Source organism: Alternaria atra (genome assembly GCF_907166805.1).
Source record: "Alternaria atra isolate CS162 genome assembly, contig: 25, whole genome shotgun sequence".
Lineage (NCBI taxonomy): Eukaryota > Fungi > Ascomycota > Dothideomycetes > Pleosporales > Pleosporaceae > Alternaria > Alternaria atra.
In genome coordinates this window covers 96273-120622 of record NW_025091323.1, presented here as the reverse complement: position 1 = coordinate 120622, position 24350 = coordinate 96273, and the positions used below count along the sequence as shown (strand labels likewise).

Below are 24350 nucleotides of genomic sequence, written 5' to 3'. Positions count from 1 at the left end.
ACGTGCCGTTAATAACAAACAGCTCTTGCCTAAACTTTCCAACAGCACACTCGTGACAGTAATACACCTCCTTCTTATTACTGTCTCGAATGTAATGGAGACCATACTTCCATACATGCGATGAGCCTAGACGAGCTGCCTTCTTTGTCGTCTTCGCGCGATTCAGGTATGTGATGTAGTCTTGTACAAACTCATGCGGAGGTTCGGGATATTGAATAGGGGCAGGTGATGGCGTCGAGACAGGTAATGTGGGAGCAGGTGATGATGTAGGAGTCCTGAGGGACATTGACGCTGAACGTGTCGTCAACGATGACGGCGAGACTGGAACTGGAGATTCCATGATAATGGTATAAGAGGCTATCGTAGACTACGATTGTTAGTCCAGGTTAAGGATTTCTTCGGATGCACTAGCCAGTTTAGTCGGGAATCCAGCCGCCTGCTGCCCCGAGCTTCTTAACCTCGGCCCATTTTTAGCCTTACCGGTATGACCTGGTATACCGGTAATACCATGGTATTGAGATCTTCTCAAACCATACCAGGTCTTGGCGGTATATACCATACCAATACCAACTCATACCGGACCATTCCGATCACTGGTTGCGACACTGCGAGGGCTTCGCCACAGCGCGCTTTCTGCCTCTGGGTTGGCCATACATGACCACCTTAACGTGGTTCTAAACCTGGTTTATATCTAACCGCGGTTTGATGGTGTTGAGTCTAAACCAGGTTAGTCCATTAACTTAACGTGTTTCAACCGCAAAACGCATTAATGGCTTGGCAGGTACTACATGTTGGATGCAGAGATACAGCTCTTGATGCCGACAGGCAACAACGAACCGGGAAACGCCCCTTTATCATATTACAGGCAGACTATCATGCTACAGGCAGTAGTCACTACCGATTAGTTATCACTTCTGTAGATTTGATGTATTTAACGGCTATCAGTGTCAGCCATTCTAGGCCATCCTAGAATAGTCTGTTTAGAAATCACTGTGTATATAAAGCCCTACATTTAGATAGCTAGCAACTCAACCAACATCTACTTCTTCTCCTCACCTCTAGCTAAGAACTATCGAGATGATCGAGTGTATCGGCAACTGGATACGACAGAGGCACATTAAGCCGGTCTGGGACAGTGGAATGGGTCTACCGATCGATCCAGAGCTTCAGGAAACTCTCCTCGGTGTTGTGGATGAGGGAGCGGGTGGAATAGATTGGTATTAAAGCAAGTAACCACGCCAACACGTTCAAATTAATGCTTATGTACTTAACGCGGTTTTTAACGCGGTTCAACACCATAATTAACGTGGTATGGTTTTGACGATACTAATATGGTATGGTCTAGAGCGATTCTTAATGTGGTTCAACCACGATAGTCATATATGGGGTTGGCGAACTTAATCATATCGCGCGTCGATTGCCGCGCGATTACTTCCATTGGCATATTGTTGTCGACGAGCCAGAGAACAAAGGCAAGTCGAAACTGTTGTACGTTACAGTAGCCAAACACGTTGACTGCTTCTTGGGATAGTTCAACGCCGCCGTCGATCGCCTGCTGCAGCGATAGCTGACCTTGCCCGTACGCGATGCTGCTTTTCACGTCGAAATCGTTAGACAGGCCATGGACTCGTGCAGCCTTCCGGAGGTGAGTTGCTGCTGCAGACGTCGCTCTCGTTATATCGTATAGACCACCACCGAAGACCTTGTGAGAATGGCAGTATCCGCATACAAACCACACGCTTTTGGGGTTGCTCCGCTTGACAACGCGATAGCCATGCTGATATATCCAACTCTTCTTGCCTGTTGGCGCCTTTACTGGCTTCATGTATTGCTTCAGCCGCTCCCAGCTAATCCCATCAAAGTGATCGGCACCGTCAGTCTCCCACGTCGATCGGCTAGCGCCAGCGCCAGCGTCGTCTGCTATTGATCCAGTGCCAGCGTGGCTACCCTCGGTGGGCGCGGTGATCTCAGCTTCAGGTTGCGACTCCAAAAATTGCGTTTCCCACGCTGGCTCAGACGGCGACTCGGTGGCCTGGCTAGCCAGGGCTTCTCGGGGCGACGGCGATCGCTGCGATAGGCGCAGTCGTTTAGTAACTTCAACAGCAACTGTAGGTGCGCCGCTGCGCTTCTTTTGAAATCGGGGAGGCATTGTAACGCGTTGTTAAGAACGAAAGATATAGGTGGATGATAGAAGGTTTAGAGGAGCTCCGCTAATATGACTTGGCACGACGCGTCACGACGCGCTATCACGAGAAACTCCATTCTTTATCTATCCTTCACCCGCCACCCCTACAGCAGCAGCACAATCTCATTAATCTGGCAATCTAGACGTCACGGATTGATTGATTGAGCTACTAATCTGAAGACTAGCTTCTTGATTTGATTGTAGCTTCAATCTGGCAATCTTACAAGATCAATCTCACAATCCGGATTGATTGTTGCGGACTCTGGTCAACGGTGTGGTTGCAGGGAAGGGCTGCATGAAAGATATGAGGGTGCGCTGGCTGCGCTCGTCACAATTGCGCTGGCAGTTGGTGGAGGTAGCTCATCAGTAAACAACGCACCTAATTCCATTAATAACATTATTGTAGGCTGCATTCGATAGGTTTCATCTCACGTGAATAGTTTCAGCTTCCTATACTTCCCCATCACCGTCTTTCTGGTCCGAGCCCGGCTTGTGACCGTGTCCTTCAATATCCTCCATGTCTTCATCCATGCCCGGCCATAACACCTTCTTCTGCAACACACCCTTTACATTAAGGATCGCCACCCAGATCCACAGTATGACCAAGATGATAGTTGCTGCACTACACACTCCCTTGATTCCTGGGCTATTCAGCGCGTTGGCGATGTAGATGAGCGCGATCGTCATCCCGGCATTCGGGAAGATGAAGCCCCAATGATTCAGCGTGAAATACGACTCCTTCGCACTGATGACAATGCTAATGGTAGCGATGGCGCTGAACCAGAAGGAGGTGAGCCATAAGAAGACACCCACGATAAACCCGAAGGCTTTAAAAGCATCGCCGACGGGGAAGGAAGTAATGCCCAATAGGTTTTCGGGTACATGTTTCGGTGCCTGCAAACCAAGCGCGATGCAGGCATTTGCAGTATATGCAGCTGGACCGACAGCTACGTACATACCGGGGCGTTTGGGGATCTCAGGCAGGTTGCTGTTAACCAAACGTGTGAAGTAGAGCGACAACATCAGAAATGCGATGATCCAGCCTAGGCCCTGGAAGGTAACGCTGCCAATAAAGATGTTGAACCCAGGCCCAGGTGGTTGACTCTTTAGGAGTGTACTGCCCAAGACCCCGAGGACAAGGAAAGGGTATACCGGTAGAATCCAGGCGGGCATCGCGTCGGTAACAGGAAGCTCGCGTCGGTCGAATATGACGTGGTACTGGAAGACAGCGACCAAGAGGACGATGGCTGCGTATAGCCAGAATAGTATCTCCAATGTCTTGACGAGCCATGGTCCACAGGATGGTACGCCGTACAGCTCAATGCAGTAGATGATGAGTGCGATGGAGACAAAGAAGGCTCCGAAGAAGAAGCTTTCGTGTGGATGGTGCAGACTGAGCTTGAGGGAGCCCCGATTGTGGATGAAACGGTAGGTAATACAGGCGCTAAACATGAGAAAGAGGACGATATCCAGAATGAAGAAAATCTTTCCAATGGTCTTCAGTCCGTGGAAACTGTATGGTTGTTGGCCAAGAAGCGTCGCGATGGCGCCGGTTGACATGGTGCATTCAAACCATGACCAGGTGAAATGGTCCAAGCGCTTCTTCCACGGCAGATATGTGGGGTTGTAGTCTTCTCTTTGCGCGGGCCGTGGGCGCCGTTTGATGGGTCTGAAGCGGGAAGTCATATTGTCTGTCGATGGAGGAGGAGCCGCATACCAACGAACTCGTTGTTTCAGGATGGGAGGATGATGGACGTAGCGGGGACATGTTGTCTTATCGACGGGGATTGTCAATGACAGTGAAGCAAATGCCATATTGCTTGACGTCAATTTGGCATTACCATCGTCGTGGGCCAAGTCCGATGCCAAGCGACAAAGTGAAGGTTTCATGCCTTTCCAAGGTTGCGAGGAGACGCTAGTGGCTGAATGAAGTTTAGCGCTAGTCGATCTCAGTGCGAAAGAGGTCCTGCAATTCGTCGATGCTTGAGCCTCACAGATCATCACACGCAACCATTACGGTCATCCTCGACAATTCTACCATGCCAACATTGTATAGTACCCAAGCTTTGATTGTCTTAGTGTCGATTCGCGTTCTATCGAAAGCGCCGCGGTTCATGATGCATCCATGACGTCTCGGCTAGAACTAGTGCGGCGCGATTGCCCAGCCCATCGCGTTGACGGCGGCGATAAAAGTCACCCACTCACGGTCTCCCTGCTGGACGCCAATAGGCTCAGTGCGTCTCTCTGAAGCAGTGACTACTTTAACTCGGTTTCCAACGCCCATCGTGAAGCCAGTCTCGTCAAAGTTGTAGGTATCTTCGTCCAGTATGCTGTACTTAGCCTTAACATTCCGTACAAGGGTTAAACCAGGGCCGGATAACCTCTAGATCGCTGCACAAGACTCTCTGACGATCGCGCTGTCGATTTAAACGGGATTTAAGCTCGCCCTCGCGTTTAACGAAGTTTGAGGCCCATCTTGGGCCAACAGGCTTGTCACCATGCGCAGCACGTAGTTGGTTGGCCATATCTTCTACAGAACGCAGTGTTGGCGCAAATCCTTGCGCATCTAGCTGTAAGGGGCTACGCCTAAGTACCACAAGAGGCTACGCCGAAGAACTTCCCGCTTATCTATCTTTGTATTAGCGTACGGAGGATAAATACCGTACGAGGAGGACGCTACTCTTCTTTTCCTTATCCTTCTTCTTCTGTACATAGGAGCAAATGCATACTCGTTAGCAGGCCTCTTTCCGCCCATAACACTTAGTAGATAGCAGCGGCTTGTTGACAGAAGAAACGCGTACGCGTTGCGTGCTAGTCGACGCGAGTCTATTGTTGTTGTTGCTGTTTGGCGCCGAAGTAGGATCGAGGTGGAAGCGCATGGGTGTCTCCCACTACCGCAGGTGATTGGCGGAAAACGCCATTGAGGGCTTGATGGCCATGGTCATATATCTTAGGGTCCATAGTTGCTTGGAGCCTGGTGTCAACCAAGTAACTTACTTGGTTGATGGACACACTAAATGTGTCGCATGCCAAGCGCTTTCGTGAACCTAAACTCTGTTACTAAGCATGCCGTGCGAGGGCCTGAATATAAGCTGAGCTATGATGCAAGAACAATACAATAACTTACACACTCTTCATGATTTCCGTACTTGCAACACCGCACCCAACCGTGCGACAGTTCCCTTTACTGATTCCTTTACAAAGTGACTCACTTATTATCAAATTTGCTATCAAAGGGCTCTTGACTTAGATTTATGCAACTTTCACTATAACGTGGTTCACAAGCGAGTCGCCAACACAAGCGGGTCGCCACCCCAACACCAGCGCGGCGCCTGCACAGCAACTTCACGTAATGTCACAACTACGCAATACCCAAAGAACCTACAATGAAGGCAATATACAGCTTGCTATCTTAGGTATTAATTCTCATCAGTTTTAAAGCAACGCACGCGCTGCAGCAATCTATAACGTCCCACGAAGAACGCTTGTTGACCGACGCGCTGGACGACGCTCTTGACGCGATTGTGAGCCGAACTTAAAACGCCTTACAAAGCTAGAAGAGGAGGCGATTGTACAGCGTATACTTGAAGAGAGTTTACGTGGTATACCGCCCTTGAAGGCAAACGTACGAGATATGGCTGATAGACTGCTGAGAGAGCGTGGTAGGAAGCCTACAGGCAAGAACTGGGTTGATAACTTCATTAAGCGTACACCTAAGCTGCGAACGCGATGGAGCCGTCCGTACGATCACCAGCGAGCTGTCTGCGAGGACCCAGCGATTATTAGGCCCTAGTTCACGCTTGTTTAATCGATGAAGGCGAAGCATGGTATCGCAGATGAGGATACTTGGAACTTTGACGAGTCTGGCTTTATAATGGGCAAGATATCCTCTCAGCTTGTTGTTACAGGCTTAGAGAAACCTAGGAAACAGAAGAAACTACAGCCTGGCGATCGTGAGTGGGTAACTCTAGTCTAAGGCGCCTCTGCGACAGGGCGCGTTATCCCGCCCTTCCTCATCTTTGCGGGGAAGGTCCTTATTACCTCCTGGTTCGCAGATCTACCTCGCGACTGGATTATCACTGTCTCTCCTACTGGCTGGATTAACAACGACCTCGCGCTCGCGTGGCTTAAGCACTTTAATGCTTATACGAAGGCGTCCTCTGTTGGGGCATATAGGCTGCTTATTATTGACGGCCATGACAGCCACTGCTTAGTAGATTTCCAGGACTACTGCAAGGAGAACAAGATTATCGCTCTCTGCATGCCATCTCACTTATCGCACCTCCTGCAGCCTCTTAACGTTGTCCCCCACTCGCTGTTGAAGCGCCACTACAGCGATGGGATCTCGCTCTTAGCACGCAGCCGCATCCACCATGTTAACAAGGAAACCTTCCTACTAGCCTTCAAAGAAGCTCATAAGAAGACGTTTACACCAGAGAATGTTCGCGCAGGCTTTCGAGGTGCTGGGCTAGTCCCATACGACCCAGAGGTTGTGTTATCAAAGCTAGATGTGCAGCTGCGTACGCCGACGCCACCTGCACCAGGCACAGTCGCCTGGGAGGCGCAAACACCGCGCAACGCCCGCGAGATAGAGGCGCAATCTACGCTGATTCGAAATCGCATGCGAAACCACCAAGGGTCACCAGCAAGCTCATTAGACGAGCAGGTTAAGCAGCTAGGTAAAGGCGCTCAGCAGATAGCTCATAATATGGTGTTGATGCGAGAGGAAGTGAGAAGCCTTCGAGAAGCTGTTGACACGCTTACAAAGCGCAAGACTCGCAAAAGGCGGTACGTACGCGCAGAGGAGACTCTAACAGTTGGTGAGGTATCTGACTTAATTGCTAAAATGGACGGTGGTAGGCGTGAGGACAGCGAGACGCCTGCGAAGAGGGTGCGCGCAGAGAGGCGCTGCGGCCGTTGCAGCGAGGTTGGGCATAACTCTCGCACCTGCAAGGTAGAAATAGAGGATGTAGATGATAGTGACGCTTCTGAGTAATAGTAATCTGTTACCTATAACCTGTTTCACCAGCGAGCGGCCCACCCCACCGAGCGGCCCATGAACACCAGCGAAGCGTACGCGCAGCGACGTAGCTTAGCACCACAACACAATTTTTATACTCTTGCAACAGTATAATATTATTCAGAAGCGTCGCTATCATTCGCATCCTCAATTTCTACCTTGCACGTACGAGAGTTATGCCCAATCTTGCCACAACGGCCGCAGCGTCGCCCTGCGCGCACCCTCTTCGCCGGCTCCTCACCCTCCTCACGACTGCCACCCTCCTTTTCAGCAATTAAGTCTAATACCTCGCCAACTGTCAGTGTCTCCTCTGCCCGTACGTAGCGTCTCTTGCGACTCTTACGCTTAGTAAGCGTCTCTGTTGCGTCTCGAAGGCGCCCCATCTCTGCGCGCATTAACACTATCTCATAAGCTATCTGCTGCGCGCCTTTTATTAGCTGTCGCACCTGCTCGTTAAGTGAACTTGCTGGAGACCCTCGATAGATTTGCATTTTGTTTCGAATCAGCGTTAATTGCGCCTCCATTTCTTTGGCGTTGCGCGGTGTTTGCGCCTCCTAAGCGGCGTCATCTTGCTGTGGTGGAGTTTGCGTACGCAGCTGCACATCCAGCTTTGATAACACGGCTTGTAGATCATGTGGACACAATCTAGCGCCTCGAAACCCTGCGCAAGCATTCTCTCTTGTAAATGCCTTCTTAAAAGCTACTTTAAAGGCTAGTAAGAAGGTCTGTTTGTTGATGTAGTGGATGCGATCGCGTGCCAAGGCTGAGATCTCATCGCCGTACGCGCGCTTCAACGGCGAGAAGCAGGCAACGTCAAGCGGCTGCAGGAGGTGCGACGAATGTGGAGGCATACAGAGGGCGATAATCTTCTTCTCCTTGCAGCGATCCTGAAAATCTATTGAGCAATGGCTCTCGTGGCCGTTAATAATAAGCAGCCTGTACGCTCCTACAGGCCTCGCATGCGTATTAAAGTGTTTAAGCCAAGCAAGCGCTAGATCGTTGTTTGTCCAGCCTGTTGGGCTTACTTGAATAACCCAGTTGCGTGGGAGGTCCTCAGTGAACTAGTTAGAGATAAGAACCTTGCCGGCAAAGATAAGGAAGGGTGGGATAACGCGCCCTATTGCGCTGACGCCCTGTATCAACGTAGTCCACTCGCGATCACTAGGCTGAAGCTTCTTTGCTTTCCCAGGCTTGTCTATGCCTGTCACTACGAGTTGCGACGATATCTTGCCCATCAGGAAGCCAGACTCGTCAAAGTTGTATATGTCGTCGTCTATAATGCTGTACTTCGCCTTCATGTTCTGAACTAGCATGAACCAGGGCTTAATAATTGCTGGGTCCTCGCAGAGAGCTCGCTGGCGATCGTATGGACGGCTCTAGCGCGTGCGCAGCTCAGGTGTACGCTGGATAAACCTGTCAACCCAGTTCTTGCCAACAGACTTGACGCCGCGATCGCGCAGCAATCTATCAGCCATATCTCGTACGTGTAGCTTCGAGGGCGGTACTCTACGCAGATTCTCATCAAGTATACGTTGTACAATCACCTCCTCTTCTAGCTTCGTCAGGCTCTTTGAGTTTGGCTCGCAGTCGCGTCTAGAGGGCTTCCCGTCGCGTCGCCGTCGTATCGTCGTCTTTGGGACTTTGTAGACTGCCTCCGCACGCCGCAGGCTTGGAATTTGGTTACGTTTAACGTCTAAGAGGGCAAGCTGCACATCAGCTTCAGTATAAGCCTTGAGAGGTTGTGGTTGTTGAGACATTACGTGTTGTTGCTAGGTACGCGTGTTGGTGGGGGAACTGGGCCGCTCGGTGGGGTGGGCCGCTCGCTGGTGAAACAGGTTAGTACAATATTGTGTTCTGGTGCTACACTACGTTGTTGCGCAGGCGTCGCGCTGGTGTTGGGGTGGCGACCCGCTTGTGTTGGCGACTCGCTTGTGAACCACGTTAAAGCAATTAACTTTTCGTCGAATGTCTGCGGAATAGTGCGCAAAGTGTGCGCAGCAAGATAGCATCTTTACGTCTACACGACCTACATCGCTGCGCACCCTTCCTCGTTAACATAAGTCTTGCGAGACGCTACGATGGTAACTTAGGTAGGACTGCTCTGCCCTCTGGCACTCTGCTTACGTGCGCAGTAGTCTATTGTGCGTTTACATAGCGAACGCTGTCCAGCGCAAGTTGTGAGGCTGGGCGGCGCAGGATGCTCGATGTGCCCAGCATCTGCTCAGCCTGGTCGCATGCACTGCCTTGACAGGCAGCCTTCACAGCAGCCTAGTATAAGCTTCTTTTGCCTGCTTCGCTCTATCGCGACTATGCCTTCCTGTTCTCGGCACTGTTAAAACCATTCGCGTCTCGCCTTTCCTAGGCAAAGCCAAAACTATAGTGAAGTATAGATAAAACAGTCTCAGATTACTCGCAAAACGCGTACAAATCGATTCGCACCACAAAGTGATGGAAATAATATAACAATGTACGCGGGGATACTGGGCGGGGAAACCCCTTGATTTTCCTTTTCGGGCCAGAAAACCCTAACGCTAAGCCACGTTCGGCGTGGGGATAGGTATCCCCGTCGCCTCATATTGATTAGGGCCCCACGTGGTCGTCTAGACTGGTGTGTCCTTATTACCTGCTTACGCATTACCGCACATCGACTCGTGTGCAGGTGAACCACTGCTTGCTAGTTCAACGTCATTCCGGCGCGGACTACTGCCTCCTGCCTGTCAATGACGCTGCGACAATACGCTTTCGCTGAGGACATGCGCGATAATGGCGTTTCAGCTCCAGCATCGCAGAAACGACTTTCCACGACCTGGGGGACCAGCGTTTTGTTCCCTATCCTTATCATAACGTGGCTAGCATCTCTAGAAGCAGATATATCGCTGCTTGCCCACCTCTCGGCAGACAGCCAACCTTTCTCTTTTTTATTCGAAGCACAGTCGTCGTATTCCGGGTTGTTGCATACAAACAAGTTCTCCGTGATTGAATTCGTGACGAAGGCGGGCATGCTTGCTGCCCACGCTGCTGATATCAGAAACAGCAGTAACGGTATAGCAAAAGCGATCCAGATTGCTGATTCCGTGTATCCGAGGCGGGCCTTGCTGGCAATTACTACTCCCGTCCGCTGCACCTCCAGGAGTAACCTCAACATTGCTCTCCTGTCGGCGTCAATATCAGGTTGTGTACCGGTTACCATTCCTGTTGTATCGCCCCCTTTGACTCTGCCCGCACTGAACCATTTAAGCTCTGCGAATCTATTACGTGCAGTGTCGGACTTGTAATGAGCTGCGGATCGTGTCATGTTCCAGCCGGTGATGGTCGGGGTATCCTCTCGCCCCAAGAGCAGCACTAAAGCTTCTTCTAACACTGTACCGTCTGTTACATTGGCCGACCTGCGCACCAACAGGTCTCCAGGGCGGGCTTCCAATAGGGCTTGTGCAGCTTCTTCCCTGAAGGACGTTTGTTCCACCGCCCCCTCGCCAACCTCTGTGGCGTATAACAGTGTCATTCTGTGCTCCATTATTTCGTTGATTGGCTGCTCCGACACCAATACACTTCTGTACTCATACATTGCGTCTTGCTTCAATTCGGCCAAGGGAGTGGTCACATCAGGGAACAGGTCTCTACTGTAGTAAACGTTGCCCATGTCTTTCGTTGCGAACCACCCTCCGGTTACCGATGTGCGCGCCCTAGGATCCGGGGGTTCAGAACAGTTCGTCCCTGTCACTATGTCCCAATCACCCACTTGGCGGTATGTAATGCCTCGCACCTCGTTGCAGTCTCCCACCAGGTGACCATCTGCTGTCCATGTCGTGCCCGCAGAGTCATTCACCAGTACATAGCCGTTTAAAGGCACCCGCGTGGCTGGCAGATCTCCCAGGTTCCATGCTCCTAGGCCAGCTAGTGACACCCTGAAGTCCTCTCTAGCCAGTCCCTCGGAAGTAAGGCTCCACAGTGAGCTGTTCAAGTCTGATGACAGGAAGTCATAAGGTCCAAGCTGACCAGTCAATGTGAATTCTTTCTGAAAAGAGAAGTCACGTGTTATATCAAGGCCGGCAAGCACTATGGTTGTGTAGAACCCTGCCACACCGAGGCAAATAACAAGTAGTATCATGAGTGTGCCCTCTAATAGCCTACCGGCTGTGAAAGAGCTTATAGCCGTTTTGACTTGCTCCCATCTCCGTTGGTCACGTTTCGCGCTTGCGCCGTACGCCAGGTTGTAGGTCGTCCAGGTCCATACAGTTAGCAGCCCTGAGGCCACAAACAGCTCCGCTGCCTGTAGCAGCAAAGTAGCGGTTGTTACAGGTAGCAGACCCATGTTTATTGGACGCTTTATGTTCTCTTTATGCAATTTCGTTGGAAGTCTCGGTTTCCCTTTCCGTTGTCAGCTGCGTTGAAATAAGACTTATGCGCTCAAGGCCGGAATTGTCATACAATGTCTTATTTTCGGTGTGTACGTGGGCAATAGTGACAGCGTTGAAGACTGTTCACTGTGCCACGTGTCGGTAAGAGTTCTGTTGATGTCGGAGGACGGACTGATGTCGTACGTGCGCTCGCTATCAGCTTTCTTGCATGCGCAGTCGAGGTAGCGGGTAAGGGCTTATAACCTATCAATAGGAAGGGTCAGGGTTAGGGTTCCTTTTATCCCAATGTTCAGTATTCTTCAGAATCTGAAATTTCGGAGGCGGGGAACGGAATTGACTGATGGGACAGACCATTCCACTTGTGGAAGAGCCTCGGCAAGTGTAAGCCAAGCAAACGCACGGAGGGTGCTGCCTGGAAGGATGCGTTGGAAGTTGGGGGCCGCTGCACTGCCATCTCCTATTGGTTCACTTTCCGTAATTGTGGAGAGAAGATCTCGCTTAAGGGTGCGTTATTAATGGGGATGCGTGGAAGACCATGGCACTGCGGGTGGATTGGTTGTCTCCTGCTGTGCCGTTGAGTTTGCGAACACACATGAAAGGATGAATTACGGGTCAGTGCACTTTGACGAGACCTGAAGGGTCGGCGATGGTTTGGGCTCACTGAACTCCTATGGCATGATATATGTAGACATTGCACGGGGCGACTGGGGCACGGGAGGGATCCTGGGATCAGGAAGTGGAGTGGTTAAAACTGCTGCAACCGGAGGGTCTTGCTATATTGACGCGACCACGCTGAGGGCGAGCGATGAGGTAAGCATTCCTTCCGAGAGGATTATGAAATGGGAGGAAATGCTGGGCAAGCACGAGTTTGGGTATCTTTACCCGTGGACTGAGGCGGAGGAGGCAGGCAATTTGCGGAGCGTGGGCGGCCTTGAACAGGTATAAACCTGACATGTTTTTGTTGGGGAGCAGTAGGGCATGCGTATTGGGGCAACGAAGAGTCCTGACGACGGAGCTGGTACGACAGCGTTGATTGCGTATCACCCAAATGAATATGGGTATTGTGTGCGCTTGCGAGTAGATAGGGTATAGCATGCTGTAGTAGGAGCGGACCTTCTGGCATGGAATGCGCGATGTGTATAGGAATAGCAACCTCCGTTCTAGACGGAGTAACTGTAGTAATGTAGTGCATATCAAAGCTAGTTTTAGGCGTGTGAGTTGCGGGTAGCAAACTCTGTACGTGTTACTACTATGAAATGCTGGTGTCGCATGCCAAGCGCTTTCGTGAACCTAAACTCTGTTACTAAGCATGCCGTGCGAGGGCCTGAATATAAGCTGAGCTATGATGCAAGAACAATACAATAACTTACACACTCTTCATGATTTCCCATACTTGCAACACCGCACCCAACCGTGCGACAGCTGGCCTTGTCACGGCGCTGACCCAGATAGCCAATAAGAGCGCGCCAAGCTGCTACCGTGTCCGTGCACACAATGCACGCCGTCAGTCAATGCACGCGCATCACCAAAACGGACTGCACAAAATTGAGGCTGTAGAGCCACACACATAAGTGGTTATTATAAGTCAACTTAACAGAGTACTCTATAGACCTATGCGACAAACTTTCTCACCAATACTTTCTTGGCCGGAGGATTTTGCGGCCGCGAGTGTTGGTTTGGTGTGGCGGTGTTGGGGTACGCGCCGTGCGCGAGGCACCACCCACATCATCTCTAGTACTACGTTTCTGCTTCTTCCTTGGTGCTGCTTGTTGTGAAGCCTTGCGCTTGCCTGTAGGCGGCTTTTGGATAGTTTTCTGATGGTCGCGAGCTTGCCTTTGGCGCTCTCTCTCTGCCTTGCGTTCAGCAACTTCCTTAGCCTTCTCAGCCTTCAGCCAGTCGCGCTCTTCCTTCTCCCTCGCACGCGCATCACGCTTCTCCTGCGCAATCTTTTCGTTGTATAGCTTGTTAGCCTTAGCAAGCTCCTTCATGTCAGCCTTTTTCTTCTCCTCTGCCTCTCTCTCCTCCCTTGCAAGCTTCATGCGGGTTTTGGCTTCTCTAAATGACCGAGGAGTCCACATCATTGAAGGACCCCAGTACTCATAGTGTTGCAGCAGGTCAAGAGGCTTGCCCTTTATCTCTCTCCTTTTCTTGACAGTAAGGGCGTCAAGCAAACCCTCATTTTCGCTCTGCAGGAGGGTGTTCTGTATAGCCATATGGTGGAGCGATTGTCGAACGATAGATGCATCCTTCTCTGAGGCACCACCCAACGCACGTTTCATAACCGTGTTTAGTTTTTGCCACGCCTCACCGCCGTATGTAGGAGCTTCCTCTGACGCGTTGCTAGAGGTGTCTGAGTCGTCGTTGGTGAAGCGATCGAGTATGACATCGGGGTTGAAGGGGTGTACACCAGTTGCCTCGAACGAGCTGAAGATGTTCTTTGCGGTAAAGCTGCTCGCCCAAGCGTCCCAGAATAGGCCAAAGAAGTCAGCCTTAGTTACAAGCACTAAGCCTTGATGCTTGTGAAGGCGTGTTGCCAGCTTCTTTGAGTATGCTGTGCTGAGAGGCTTAAACATCACCACATCGAGCGGCTGCAGCGTGTGGGTGCTGTGAGGTGGATAGATACCTAATAGTATCTTATGCCTGTGGCAATACTCAAGAAATTCTTCTGTTAGGTGGCTCCCATTGTCAAGCAATAGAGTCTTTATAGATACGAGATGCACTGCGATAGTAGAGGTAGAGGTATATTGCCTTGTAAGACTAGAGACGAACCGCTGTCGAGCTACAACAGCGGTAAGGTAGGCTAATATACTGCGATTGCTTGGCATAACGGCCCGAACGGGCCCAGAGTAACCTAGTGCCTAACATTATTCCCCTTCTTAGAGTCGATCAACCCAATCGAGGCACAGTTAGCCTAAACTAGATTATAGTAGTCTGTAATAGCCCTTACAGGGCCTACTACGCCTAGTATCAAAAAGAGTGACTAGATAGGGCAGGCCCGAGTTCCGGGTGTAGTTTTCACCTTCACCCCAACCGATTTAGGAATTCTCGAAAAACTCTAGAATATCTACCTTTACCTAGGATTCAGGGTCCAGCTAAGCGAAGGCCCAAGCTTTTAGGTATTCCTGGCCGATCTAGACCATCTTTCCTATTCTACACTCCCCTCGACCGTTAATTGTGAGTATTTTGCCCCATTCTAGGCAAGAGGAGGGTAACGCCAAGGTGGCCCAAAATAGCCCCTTCTAGTGCGATATAGGTGAGAATGGGGCTAACTGGCCTATAGGCGCCCTCTTACGCCCTATCAGACCCTATCCGCCTACTTCGCCTTAACTATCCCTATATCAGCCTAGTACGGCTTATTATAGCTAGTTTCTCTAAGCTAGCGGCCTCTAACAGCTATCTTCCTAGTGCTAGCACTTAGTCTTTGTTCTAGGTCTACACTAGCTGCCTCTATTCTCAGGTTGCTAGTAAATTCCTTTACCTAGGCTAATATAGCTACTATTTCCCTATCCTTAGCAATTATAACAGGGCTAACTTTAAGGGACGTCTTCGCAACATCCCTAGTTTGCCTAGTGCTGTCTAGATCCTTAAGTATAAGCGCTGTTTCCTAATAAATCGCCCCTGTATTGCTGTAAGTAGCCCCTTTTAGCACGTTCTACCCTATTATAGCGCCTTTTTAGCGTAGAAGGGGTTAGCCCGCATTATTACGGGCTATTCTAACCCTTTCTAGCCTCCTAACAGCTAGTTCGTTAACCTAGCCGCTATTAAGGTTCTAGTTAAGGAGCTTCGTGAAGGTTAAGTTACAATTCCTAGTATTAGTAATGAGAATAAGGTTATTTAAGATCTTACTAAAGATGAGCGCCTACTTTAGGAGGCTAAGATTTAGCGTAAGCTTTAGGGCGTTAAGCAGGTACTTAAGAGGTAAGTAACCTAGAATGCCCTATTGTGCCCCCTACTAGGGCACTAGGGTGTTAGTATACCCTATAATTACCTATAATGACCCTTTCTAGGGCTTATGTCACGAGATGCTACGAGCACGTGTTTAAGAGCTTACTAGAAGCGTTAATTGTGGCTACGTACGATATCTGGTGTAATACAAGACGTTGCGTAAGGAAACAGAATTAGCATGTACAGGCGGTGAGAAGTTATCGATGGGGGCCGTGCGCATGGCGCTAGGCCCGGCCGGCCAATCAGCAGAATTCGGGTGCTTAGCGGAGCACTCGGATTCTGTAGCGCGTTCAGTGTCAAGGGAACCACGGTGGTTACCGTGACAGACGGCGATAAGGCCGGCATGTAATTAGGCGCAAGATGCAGCGCATTAATTAGTCTAAGGCGCACGCAAGGGAAATAGGAACGACAATGTCACATGCTTTTTATAATTATATCTATTCTTAGAAAGCTCTTAGCTACACCTAGAGTAGATGTTTAGTATAACTTATAATAACTTACTTAGACAAAGTCTGCAACGTCCTGCATTAACACGACGGAAGCTGCACAAGGGGATTAGCAGATTTGGGGCGTCTGCTAGCCAAGACCAATAGAGAAGAAGACGAATCTATGTCGCGGCTTGCGGCTAGGCGGGTACATTAGCCTAATGCGTTGCGAGGCGAGCGGCTGTACGTACTAGTAGCTGTCTCCTTGTCACGATGTTCCATCACCACAGGATTCCAGCCACAGACTGGTGAGCCACCGGGAACCCTTCGGGGCACCGTCGGATCACACCAGCCACAATCACGTGACGTAGGTATATATCATCCCTCTGAGAGGCTTGATAGCTCCTCAAGGATTCGTCTCAATACAAGCCTATACCGATATCTTAGTGCCTGCCCAACTACTCCTCACACTCCTGCAATCTAGTAAGTCACAAGATCAGCAAAGGCGCTATGTAACCTGCGATACGCATGCTAGTGTAAGGACATAGCCTCTCCTCAGCTACTACTTACTACGAGGTTTAGAGCTAAGGAGTAAAAGGCTACGTCTTACTACGAAGGCGCAAACTACTAGACCTTCGAAGGCCTAAACTACTAGACCTTCGAAGGCCTAAACTACTAGACCTTCGAAGGCCTAAACTACTAGACCTTCTACGGTCTAGTACGCCTTCGCTTCGCTTCTCTCTCTAGGCTATATAAGTACGCGTACGCTCTGCCTCTTCTAGGCTCTGCGTCTGCTATTTTCTCTACTCCGAATACAAGCTTCTACTCAACCAGTTCGCTCTTCTGCGCGTGAAGTCTGCCTTACATAATAGCAGACCTAACAAGCTTAAAAGCTTCCTGCAGGCTTCCAGCCTAGACCACGCAAGTAGCGCTTACTTGCTCTTGGTTGTTGCGCAGAACTGCGGCTTTGGTAGCTAGCTCTTTGCTGAGTCTGGCGCCTTCGGACAGCAAGAATACCTCAAAAAATTCAGGCTAGACCTGGTTTTTTTGGAGGCACTATTGCTGCTGGCGCAGGTACAGATTCAGACCCTATCCAGAGGGATAGCTAGCTACGGGACAGCCTTCTGCTAACCAACAGCCTAGAGTATACGGCCTTTGCCACGCTCGCCCTACCACCAACGACATGTTAGAGCCTAGTTCGTCGCCCGAGGGGCTTGGATTGGGGCGTCTAATGCCATCAGCCGGGAGTGAGTCGAGGAAAGTACGCCACGAGGGCGGAAATCTCTTTCACGGCCTGCGTTGTGGCCTTACACCTTGAACGACAATGGAAGGCTGCAGCCTACAGTGTTTTTCCTCGCTCCGCAGTTTATAAATCTGCGCACCAAAATTTATTTCGACCACTACCTTTCGATACACTCTCGACTCAACCACCGATTACAGACTTCCTTCCTCAAAGTTGACTTCTCGCTATGGACAATCAAGATAATGAAGGAAAGCGCTCACGGCCGAAAGCCCCCCGTAAGGCGCCCGCGGCCTCAGCTTTCGCGCCTAGCGGCCAGGTACAGCGTTCGCCGCCCACCCGTCGCACGACTCGCTCGATGTCTCGGGGCGCTTTGGTGGATCCAGTCAAGACGGCGCCCACGATAGCCCCTAAAGACTTGCTCTCTGAGGAGTCTGACCATCCCACGGAGGTCCCCCCTGAGCTCGTTATTCCGTCGGGCGAAAAGGATACGTCTTCCCAGCCGCCATTCGATCACGACATTCCTGATCCCGCGCCAAGCGTATCTATGGGCTTTCCTGGGGACCCGGCGCCAGTTCCGGGTTTCTCCGCCACCCGCAGCTCACGGGTGGGCCTGGGATTTAGACACAACTACCTTAGACCCACGGACGATTTAGCCGGTCGAGTTCCGCCAGTGACAGACCCCACCTCGAAATCTCCCACGTGGCTAGACGACATGTTTACGGACACTCCCCACAAGCGAAAGGACATGCGGAGCCTGGTTCAAACGCAGGTCCAAGCCTTTCACGAACCTCTCGCTACCTGGTTCAAGGCTTGTATGGAGGAATTGCCTCCAACAATGCTTCCCACTGATTTCTATAGTATGCCACAACAGCTTCTCGCGGGACTAGCCTCGGGATTTTATATGGCCTTTTATGATAATCACCGTCTCAAGATTCGAGAGCATACGGACAAGAACAAATTTCGAGAGCATTTTATTCAGGAACGGAAGGAACGCAATGAGGCGGCTAATGCGGCTCAGCAGTGGAAGGACCGCTATGCGGCACTCCAAACTAAGCTCACCACGGTTCAGAATGAACTGCACTTAGCCCAACGTGACGCTCTGTATAAGACAGAACAGGCTCAGGCAGACATCCCCGCGTCTTATCCGCCAGTCCCTCCGTTTAATCCTGCCACGGAATACGCAACGGTTACACCCCCAGTTTCGATCTTACGCCGCGGCGACCCAGCTGCCGCTACTCGTCTTCCTGATTTTGGACACATGTCCTATAATTCACCAGAATTTACTACCAAGGATGACCCGTTTATCGTGGTAAATGGGGAGGCTATCGTCATTCCTCCAGGGCTTCAGGAGATTAAGAACCTGCTCGATCTTATGCCGCAGTTTGCCAATTCGGAAGACCGCAATGCCCCTAAACCACGCCTTTTTAAGCAGGGCACGAAGGCGTTGCATGAGTTCATTAGTTCTATGTACTCGTATTGGGCGGCTAACGGACAGAATTTCCAGCACCCTCTCCAACGTGTTCAGTCTTTGTTCTCCTTTACTTCAGGAGAAGCTCGGGATGTCTTGGCGGGCGGTGCTACGAAGTTTAGCTGCCAGTACAAGACGGAAATGGAGTGTTTCCTTGCGCTGTGGGATATTTGGGGCGACCTGAACCCGTACGCCACAAATGAAGAAGCACTCACTAACCTCACCTATCCCCGCGTCCCAGAGGATGCGAAGACGGACAAGGAAGCCTGGGCTACCTTTAAGGTTCAATTCTGCCAATTCGTGGCTAATCTCGGCATCCCGTATCCGTCACGCGGCATTAAGCTTATGGCTAAGCTGCCTCACCGTCATACGCAAAACCTCACGTTGCTCAAACCCTCGCCTACGAACCAGGCGCAGTTCTCCAAGTTGCTCGCCGACATTACGCAATACATGGCAACTTACGACTCGACGCAACTTTCTACGTGGCTCGCACGAGTAGCTAATCGGAATCGCCAGGGCCTTAACACCGCCTCGACTTTCACCTCTTCAGCAGACGTTAAGACTCCAACCTCGTCAGCCCCGCGAACGATGGGCCGCCCCAAACCAGACGACGCTTCTAAGAAGCCCCGCGCTAAGTCCACACCCGACGATGGTAAGACTTGCTTTACTTGTGGCGGAGTCGGGCACATGGCTCGAGACTGTCCGGTCAACAAAAAGCCAGATGGATCTAAGGATCCCACCACGGCCCAACGTCAGATTTCTACCTATCCGGATCAAGACTTTGACGACGAGTCAGTCGACGAATACGACTCAGGAGATGAGGTTTCCGGCGACAGCTCGGAAAACTAAAAGCTCCTCGGGATCGGCCGCCCCCTGGAGTTCAATCAAGGCCGTGGCAAGACGCCTTAGCCGCGTCCTACATGGGTATCACCCCAGGAGAATCGACCCAGCTGCTCCGACGCGTCTCCGCCTGGGAATCAAAGGCTCTACCTGTCTCACGACGGCTTACGCAATTCTCCTTTCAGTCCTTCATTGGCCGCACCTACGCCGTTCCGCATGGGTGTCGAACCTTAGCCGACGACGGAGCAGACTCCAACTTTATCTCGGAAAAGTTCCTACGCCAGGTGAAAACCTTCCAGACCATTCCCCTCGTCCAACCCGTCATATGCGAGGGCTACGATGGCAAGGCTTCTGAGTCTATCACCCATCGTGTGGAATTCTTCCTCAAAATGGACACTCACGTCGAGCGCTCTATGGCTTACGTGGTAAACACCTGTGGGTCATTCGATTTAGTCCTTGGGTTCAAATGGCGTCAACTCCACCAGCCCAAGTTAGACTACCGCGAGGGTACGATTGCGTTCCCAGATGAGTACTGTAGGCTCAATTGCTGGCTTCAGGACTCTTCCCCACTAGTCGTTTGCAAAGGCAGGGAGAAGGACTGTGACCAGCTCTCTCCACGCCCTCACGCGGACCACGATTCAGAAGCACGAACTCCTGCCGACGTCCACCCTGGTGGTACCGCCGGACGGAATACGGATTCTCGCAGTCTGGAAGCCGAGTTCCAGGACAAAGATATTCCACAACTGCCCCGGGATCCCAAACGCAACAAGGCCCCCCCGGACAAGACTAAGGCGACACCTGGGGGTTCACCTCATGACCCGCTAAAGGTTGAGATCAAAAGGGTTTCACTTCAGGCTATACGCCGTATGGCTAGGAAATATCGAACAGACCCATGCCTCATGACCCTCCAGCAGGGCAAAGCCCCGCGGCTCCGACGCGCGGCAGTCGACGAGGACTTCGCCAAGTTCATGGACAAGCCTCCCGATGTCACGCTTGAAGACATTCTCACGCCAGAACTATTTCAGGAATACTCTGATTTCATCCCCGTCTTCGACAAGGCGGCCGCGTCTAAATTACCGGAGCATTCGGAGCACGACCATGAGATCAAGCTCGAGCCAGGAGCCAAAATCCCCAATCATCGGCCACGACCCTTCTCAGGCCAGCAAGAAGAAGCCATTGCGGCTTATGTCAGAGACATGGAGTCAAGAGATTTCATTGGCCCGTCCAAGTCGCCCGCGAGGAACTCGCTGCTCATCATTGGTAAACCGGACGGAGGCCTACGGGTTTGTGTGGATTTCCGAGATCTCAACGACGCCACTGTTAAGGATCGATACCCTATACCCTTCTTCCGCGAGACGCTTGCGAAGCTTAACAAGGCCACGATCTTTTCAAAGTTCGACGTCATCCATGCCTTTCACCGCATTCGCATGAAACCTGGATCTGAATGGCTAACCGCTTTTACTACTCGCCAAGGGACTTACGAGTACAAAGTCATGCCTTTCGGCTTGTGCAATGCTCCCGCATCTTTTCAGCGCGCTATTAATAGTGCACTGTTTCCCTATCTCGATCAGTTCTGCACCGCCTACCTAGACGACGTCTTGGTCTATTCCACTACTCGGGAGGAACATGTCACACACGTCAAAGCTGTGCTCTCTCAACTGAAATCTCAAGGGTTTTATGTGGATCCTAAGAAATCGGAGTTCCACACTACTCGCGTCAAGTTTCTGGGAATGATCATCACGGACAAGGGCATGGAGATGGACCCTGCCAAAGTATCCGCCATTCGCGACTGGGAAGCGCCTAAACACCCTAAGGAGTTATTGGCTTTTCTCGGCTACACAGGCTTCTACCGGCGGTTCATTGAAGGCTACTCCTCAATCGCCCTCCCCCTTACCAAACGGATTAAAGCCAAGGTGGTACCCAACAAAACTCCGGGCGGCAAGGGACGCACCGTGTACGATCCGCTCAAATGGGACTCGGAATGTCAGGCAGCCTTCGACACACTCAAGGATGCCTTTCGGGACGGCCTGGTTTTGATGCATTTCGACCCCTCTAAACCCATTCATGTCTTTACGGATGCCTCAGCCTGGGCTACCGGAGGCGTCATGAAGCAACACAATGACCAAGGCGTGCTTCAGCCAATAGCTTTCTTTTCTAAGAAGCACTCTTCCGCTGAGTGCAATTACGATATTTACGACCTGGAACTGATGGGCATTATTCGGGCATTCGAGGAGTGGGAACCCGAACTGATGGGCACGGGTCACCCGATCAGTGTTGTTACCGACCACAAAAACTTGGAAACATTCATGTCAACTAAGACGCTTACCCGACGTCAAGCCCGCTGGTCGATATTTCTATCTCAATTCAACTTCAAGATCATCTACGGCCCGGGAACGGATAATGACGAGGCCGATGCACTCAGCCGCCGCCCTCAAGACGTCCCAGACGACCCAGACGATCCGCGCCATGCGGAGAAAACTATTATTCTGGGGCCTAAGGTGCTGTCACCAGGAATGAAACCGGCTCTCGATACGGCTCTACGCGCCCTCACGTTGTCTTCTAGCAAGACAGATGATGTTATAACGCCTGAACAACGCAGTGTGTTACGAACGGCTTTCTCAAACGACCCAGAGGAAGAGGACGTCGAGTTGCCTTCACCCGAGGGTGTTGTGGACCCGTCCCTTCCGCCCTATGACGAGGATCCGCGGTCCACGGAGGAACTCCTGAACGCTGCGTATGCAAGCGACGAAATGGCTACCCGCGCTTTTTCAGCCATTGATTCCCACGAGGTCAAGTTGTCTAAATGGTTTCATAAGCACGGGTTCTATTTTAGTGCAGCCGACTTGTCCTTAGTAGGAGACGGAGCAAGCCGTCGTTTGTTCATCGATAAGACCCGGCTCTATATCCCCGCGGATGCACGCCTCCAACGACGGATCTTTGATCTGTGCCACGACCACGAAATTGCCGGTCATAAGGGTCCGCGTTCTACTCTCTACCTTATGTACGACCGCTACTACTGGCCTAAAATGAACCAGTCTATAGCCAAATATTGCGACGCTTGCGGTATCTGCCGCCGCACCAAGTCCCCACGGGACGGCAAACACGGTTACCTGCGACCGCTGCCACTTCCTCACCAGCGTTGGTCAGATGTGACCGTGGATTTCATCCAGGACCTTCCCCCCTCGCGCCTGGACGGCAGGGAATATCGAAATATTTTGGTCATTGTGGATCGTCTTACCAAGAGGCGCCACTTCTATCCAACCCACGGGCGAACCGCGGTCGAAGCTGCCCGATGCTTCATGGACGTCTTTAAGCACCACGGGCTTCCCCTTAGTATTGTTTCCGATCGAGGTACTAACTTCGTCGCTCCCTTTTGGAAACACATCTGCCAACGACTTCATATTAAACGGGTTCTTTCTACAGCGTATCACCCGGAAACGGATGGCCAGACCGAACGCGCTAATCAGTCCTTAGAAACATATCTCCGCCAGTTCATCAACTACGCTCAGGACGATTGGGCGTCCTGGCTACATGTGGCAGAGTTTCAAGCCAATGATACGGTCAACTCCAGTACGGGTATGACCCCGTTCTTTGCCGACCTTGGCTATCATCCCCGTAGCGGTATCCATCCTTCGGAAAACATAGAAGCCAACTTGCCACGGCCAGCCCGCGATCAGGCCATACGCGCTCAGGAAATGATGGACTCGCATTCGGATTTGGTCACACATCTGAAGGAGCAGCTCCGATGGGCCCAGCAGGAGCAGAGCGCTCAGGCTAATTCCAAACGCCATGCGGTTCCCCTTTACAGCGTTGGAAATGAGGTCTGGATTTCTACTGTCAACTGGTCTACCCCTCGACAATCGAAGAAGCTCACGGATCGTTGGGCAGGGCCGTATGTCGTCAAAAGAATCATTCACGACGGCCGCGCTTACGAGCTGGATCTTCCCGAAGAGATGATTCGGAATGGTACATTCCCCATCTTCCACCCGAAGCTTCTACGGCCTGCGGCTACCGACGCCTTACCCGATCAAGCTCCCGCTCGACCAGTGCCTGTGGAAGTGGTCAATAGTAACGGCGATGCCCATACGGAGTGGTTGGTCGACGAATTTGTGGACGTCGCCTCTCCAAAAGCTAGCAAAGTCAAAGGGCGCTGGGCTTACAAGATCAAATGGTCCGACTTTCCCAAGGCCACATGGCATGACGCCGCCGACTACCTCGACCATTATGATGCCAAACTTTTTCACTGGAAACATCCCGGTAAGCCTACGCCCCCTGGACTCCGCATGCCTCCCGATTGGACCCCTCTCCCTGAAGACGCCGGCGACTTTCAAGATCAGTATGCCAGCGGCGACGAGAACCTAGCGTGAAAGTTCTGAAGCCCACGTACGCGATAGCGGAGGTGCGTCGAAGTCGCCCCAAGCCGCCAAACTTCGCCGTTGTGGATGCATGTCTCACCACAGTTGTCAACAACGGCTGCAGTCGGCCTCCGAATCGGAGTCCTCCTTGGGTCGGCTCCCTTACAGGACGCCTTCCCCATATAGTGTAGGAACACCGTTCGGCTCGATTTTCGCGTTCCGGGGTTAAGGTGGCGGAAAACAGCTCGGAGGTCAGTTTTTTGCATGGGAAACCGTGTAGACATGCGCAGCCCCATACAAACCATATAGCGATTTGGGTAAAGATCAAGTCTAGTAGTTTGGACTTGGTTAAGGACTTCTTTCTTCTTATCTGTTGATACTACTAGCTAGTGGACTAGCTACCTTCTTTTCTGTACGGGAGGGGCATATGTAAGGACATAGCCTCTCCTCAGCTACTACTTACTACGAGGTTTAGAGCTAAGGAGTAAAAGGCTACGTCTTACTACGAAGG

At 51.4% G+C, this 24350-nt stretch overlaps 4 protein-coding genes across 4 annotated transcripts; 2 read left to right on the top strand and 2 right to left on the bottom strand.

Annotated features, from left to right (window-relative positions):
• Positions 1-2635: 2635 nt before the first annotated feature.
• ALTATR162_LOCUS5072 (uncharacterized protein) lies at positions 2636-3871 on the bottom strand (the record flags this gene model as incomplete). The annotated part of the gene is made up of 1 exon (XM_043312689.1): positions 2636-3871. One exon carries the CDS (start codon positions 3869-3871, stop codon positions 2636-2638), a length of 1236 nt encoding a protein of 411 aa, XP_043168624.1.
• Positions 3872-9879: 6008 nt separating this feature from the next.
• Positions 9880-12517, bottom strand: ALTATR162_LOCUS5071 (uncharacterized protein; the record flags this gene model as incomplete). Its single annotated transcript, XM_043312688.1, has 3 exons — positions 9880-11573; positions 11634-11766; positions 12446-12517. The coding sequence occupies 3 exons, from the start codon at positions 12515-12517 to the stop codon at positions 9880-9882; spliced, it is 1899 nt and encodes a 632-aa protein (XP_043168623.1).
• A 4885-nt stretch (positions 12518-17402) lies between these two features.
• Positions 17403-19493, top strand: ALTATR162_LOCUS5070 (uncharacterized protein; the record flags this gene model as incomplete). The annotated part of the gene is made up of 1 exon (XM_043312687.1): positions 17403-19493. One exon carries the CDS (start codon positions 17403-17405, stop codon positions 19491-19493), a length of 2091 nt encoding a protein of 696 aa, XP_043168622.1.
• Positions 19494-19564: 71 nt separating this feature from the next.
• ALTATR162_LOCUS5069 (uncharacterized protein) lies at positions 19565-23851 on the top strand (the record flags this gene model as incomplete). The annotated part of the gene is made up of 2 exons (XM_043312686.1): positions 19565-20744; positions 21930-23851. The coding sequence occupies 2 exons, from the start codon at positions 19565-19567 to the stop codon at positions 23849-23851; spliced, it is 3102 nt and encodes a 1033-aa protein (XP_043168621.1).
• Positions 23852-24350: the final 499 nt, after the last annotated feature.